This window comes from Arachis ipaensis, chromosome B6, assembly GCF_059453495.1.
Source record: "Arachis ipaensis isolate K30076 ecotype BB chromosome B6, ASM5945349v1, whole genome shotgun sequence".
NCBI lineage: Eukaryota > Viridiplantae > Streptophyta > Magnoliopsida > Fabales > Fabaceae > Arachis > Arachis ipaensis.
In genome coordinates, this window is record NC_142441.1 from 8,797,556 (window position 1) to 8,802,180 (window position 4,625).

Consider the following 4,625-nt stretch of genomic DNA (forward strand, 5'->3'; position numbering starts at 1 on the left):
TGATAGTTAAGTGCTGGCTATAAAACATAAAAGCTGGCCCTAGACTTTTCTATTTATATTTGAGAATTGTCTTTAAGGAAATTTGTGATGACTACGTTAATTAACGACAATAAAAGTACTAAAAGGGGGTTTATATTACTTTGAAACAGTGAAAGTAAGCTAACATTGTAAGCCAAGTCAAATAGCCAACCGAATTTTTTACGTGAATTTTCACACATCCTTAATTCTTAGTTAGTCAAAATTATGATTGTTCTTGGATCACAAAGATAGATATAAAACCTATTGATCATTGGTGTACCACTGGCAGCAACACCCTATCCAAAAAAAAAAAAAAAAAAAACACCGGTTGCACCAATTATTTGGTAGCTTCTGAGTTCTGACTAACTTTGGAGATAAAATTTAATTTGCATGTTTAATAATTCTCCAAAACTGAGGGAATTTTTCTTCCCCGTTAACATCTAGTAGACGATTTGGGTATGTTTCATGAATTCAATTGTTTTATTATTTACATGTAATGTAATCACAAATAATCACCACATGAACAAATTCCTTGTTTAAAATGATGATAGTGATTAACGTCTCTCACAGAAATTTTCCTGCATGTGATCTTTGATATGAACTTGATGGCAATATGTCACATATTCGTAGGTTCTTTGTTATCAGAAGTCTGGTTCTTGAGGGAGTACTAATGAGTCCAAATGCAATGGCCAGTTTCTCACTGTGACTGCACACCATGTTTGTCTTCTCATCTTCCTCAACATCATGGAATACAGATCCTGTGTCCGGGACACACCCAGCTTCTCTCATTAGCCCTTCTAACCTCTTTAGTTCTGCATATATTGCATCACAATCTGGATGTGACACGTCCCCAGAGGGAAATGCATACACTTTGTTCTTCACCTCAATCCAGCTACAAGCCATGTTTTCTTTATCCCTTTATCTATCATTATCTGGTTCCCAATTACCCAATTTAGCATATATGTTAGCCAAGATCACATAATTTCCCAAATCGTCAGGGTCAAGCTCAATCAGCTTTTCCAAGGCTAGCTCTGCCAACTCCACATTCCCATAGATCTTGCATGAATTTAGGAAAGCACCCCACACCCCAGAAGCCGGCCTTACACTCATATGTCGGATAAGATCATAAGCCTTGTCCTGTTTGCCACAGTGACCAAGAAGATCAACCATGCATGTGTAGTGTTGAACAGTTGGATTGATACCACAATCCCTTACCATCATATCATAAAATGCTTGCCCTTCCCCTTGGCTGCAAGCCGCTAGAACACCAACAAAGGTTATAAGATCCGGCCGGGTCTCTTTCCTCATTACCTCGAATAGTTCCAAGGCTTCCTTGGTAAGACCATGCATTGCATAACCAGTGATAATTGCATTCCAAGACACAACTCTTTTCTCCCTAAGCATCTCGAACAAGGCACGAGCAACTCTTACAGAACCCACTTTGCATACATATCTATCAGAGCAGTCTTGACCTTATCATTGGAGTGAAATCCATGTCTCCAAGCAAAACCATGGATCTCCTTCCCATGAGGAAGACAGGCAATGTCAGCCGAGGACGAAATCACAATTACAAGAGTTGCCTCGGTGGGTCTTACACCGGTCACCACCATGTACCTACACAGAGCAAGTGACTCATCAAGGTGTCCATTCCACGCATAAGCCGCGAGTATGGAGTTCCACAACACAGCATCTCTTACAACAATTTTGTTAAACACATGGCGAGCTTCAATCAGACAACCACACTTGGCATACATATCAATGACAGTAGCACCTACAAAGAAATTCCTCTCCCAGCCAGTTCTAATCACACACTCATGGATGCCCCTTCCCTCTCCAATAGCAAAGAGTGCAGAGCATGCTTTAAGAGCAAAGTTTTGGAGGTTGATGAAGGACCTCTTTAAAATAATTTATCAAACATGTGTCATGCACAATGAGAAGCAGAGAAACAAACCCCAATTGATAAGTGAATTAAACAGTGAACATGATTGCATAACACATGAATATGACAGTACACATCACATAAGCATAACAAAATCCAAAAGCATTCCAACAAGAACAATAGGAAGTAAAATTGAGGACTAAGCCTGTTGTTGAGACTCCAAGGGGATTCCAATGTCGGAAGCGGAATCATCAACGGGGTTATTGGTGGAATCCTTCTTGGGAACAGAGACGGCGACGAAAGTCTTGGTCTTACTGATAGGCCTGCTCTTGAGGAGTTGAACGATGTCACCAACCTTGAACTGGTTGTCAGGGTCGTGAGCCTGGTACTTCTTCTTCTTCCTCACGCGCCTCTTGTACTTCGGGTGAGGTGCCAGACGAACAACCTCCACCGCCAGCGTCTTGTCGCTAGTGGCGCAAACCACCTTCCCCTGCATCGACTTCATCGCTCTAATGGTAGGCATCGAACACGGCGCTGATGGTGCTGGGAATGTAGTGGCAGTTGGGGCGGAACGGAGGATTCCGCCGCCATGGAGGAACGGGGTGGAGAACTTGGGGATTGAAGGCAGCTGGAGAAGCCACATTCTTATCTGAGACACAAAGGGATAAGGATTCTCTTCTCTTCTCTTTATCTTCTTTACTGTGTCACCACGTTGCACCTCCTCTTTCTTATTCCATAATAGGTCCACCTTCTTTCTTATTATAATTTTTAACTTTTTTTTATCATTCTTTTGTATTCTTAACATCAAAATCTTAAATGCTTGAATTATGTTTATTTCTTTGTCAAATTGAGGGACATTCATTTTTTTCAATTAAGAAGAGATAAATTATTACGAATCAAATTTTTAAGTCAGTAACTTAATAAAATAAATGTTTGATCACTCTTAAATTAAAATCATTAAACTTATATATAATGGAAATTATTAATTCAACTGTGATAAAATTATGCAAAGCAGTGCTTAAAAAAAAAATTAAAATGCATTATATTTTTATGAAATACAAACTAAGTCATTGACCAGTGTTCTATTGTTCCTACAAAATGATTGATATCTACATTGAAACTGCCACAGAAAAAATTAAAGATTATAAGGGAATTAACGATACAAATAATTGATACATCACAAAAGTAGTTACAAGTCTTTACAAATTCTTCGATAAACACAAGATTATTGGAGACACAGAAACGTGTTGTTATACACACATGGACATGATGATCAATTTTATATAATTCTCTTTTCTAAGTACAAGAGAACAGAACATGGTAAAAGAATCATGTATAAACAACGATGAAAATTTTCAATAAACACTTAAGCTCTCTAATAACGTGATGTTAGACTTCTCATAATATTCAAGTTGTCTAAGTAAGATGTCTTCTTATGTGTATTTACTTTTGGAATTTTCTGTTACTGATGCTGAGTCAATGTGTTTTTTATGACATCTTGTTGGAAAACTCTAATTTTTTTTAAGTTTTAACTCTAGATAATATAAAAGTCCTAATACTCCTGCCGAGTTCAGAACGATGTATAATCTATATATTACACAAAAAATTATTTTGCAACTCTTTTTTTTTTCAAATAGAAATGTAATTCGCCCAAATTAACTTATCAGATATATATATATATATTTTAAAGCAGGAAAAATATGATTATTGGTTAAGTAAACTTTTTCTAAAATACATTTATTTGGTGATGTGTGTTTTTTTCCCACTGATAGGACTATATATATTATTTTAGATTATTTAACGAGAGAATTCAATAATCCGTTTTATATTCTCTGGCTTTCTTTTCCATGCATGTTTTTGCATTCTCGGGTGTCATTTTCTCAGTTATTTTAAGCCCAAGATTTTGAAATAGTCATGACAAGATCGGGTGCTAGCTGTTTGCCACCAAAAGTGGGCAAGAAATTAAAATTATAACGTCTCAACTTAGCTTAATTTTATGTACTATTAATTAGATTAGCTGATTTTAATTCTAATAATAATTTATCCTTCAAAGTTCAAAGAAAGGAATGACTTAGAAGAATGGAGCCATAGCCCATAAGCAACCTGCATCAGCTTCTGTCGTTGCTGCAATAGCGCGTATATTATGCCTACAATTTTCTTGGTCGCGGTAGCTATTCAAAGTTTCAAATCATGTTCACACGGCATCGTCCAAACCTGATCAAGGAACGAAAGACTATTCAAAGTATGTGAATAATATTTTGAGGACAATATTAGAGAGAAAAAAAAAATTTGTCTTATATAATATTTATTAATTTTAGTAATCTATTATATATTTCTAACTTTAGAGTTAAGATGTATTATACGTTATTTTTTTATTATAATTAAAATCAAATTTTTTTTCTAAAATTAAGGAATTCTCCTTTCTTTCTTATTAATTTTACACTAAAATGTGTCATATGTCACTCTTTCATTGTAATTGAAATTAAATTTTTTTCTCCAAAATTAAAGAATTCTTTCCTCCTCCTTACTAATTTTACAACCAAAATGTGTCACATGTCACTCCATCATTGCAATTGAAATCAAATCTTTTCCTCCAAAATTAAAGAGTTCTTCCCTCCTTCCTCTTTTTTCTTCCTTTCTCTATTTCTCTCATTCCTTCCACCACTCTATCTTATTTTATATATCTTTATTAATATCAATGATTAATTACTAATTTAACAATCAAATG

General features: G+C 35.5%; 1 protein-coding gene and 1 pseudogene across 1 annotated transcript; both read right to left on the bottom strand.

Annotated features, from left to right (window-relative positions):
* Nucleotides 1-477: 477 nt before the first annotated feature.
* Nucleotides 478-1,925, bottom strand: LOC148554554 (putative pentatricopeptide repeat-containing protein At3g23330 pseudogene; annotated as a pseudogene).
* A 35-nt stretch (nucleotides 1,926-1,960) lies between these two features.
* LOC107645651 (small ribosomal subunit protein uS17c) lies at nucleotides 1,961-2,722 on the bottom strand. Its single transcript, XM_016349729.3, has one exon. The coding sequence runs from the start codon at nucleotides 2,700-2,702 to the stop codon at nucleotides 2,097-2,099; it is 606 nt and encodes a 201-aa protein (XP_016205215.2). The 5' UTR covers nucleotides 2,703-2,722; the 3' UTR covers nucleotides 1,961-2,096.
* Nucleotides 2,723-4,625: the final 1,903 nt, after the last annotated feature.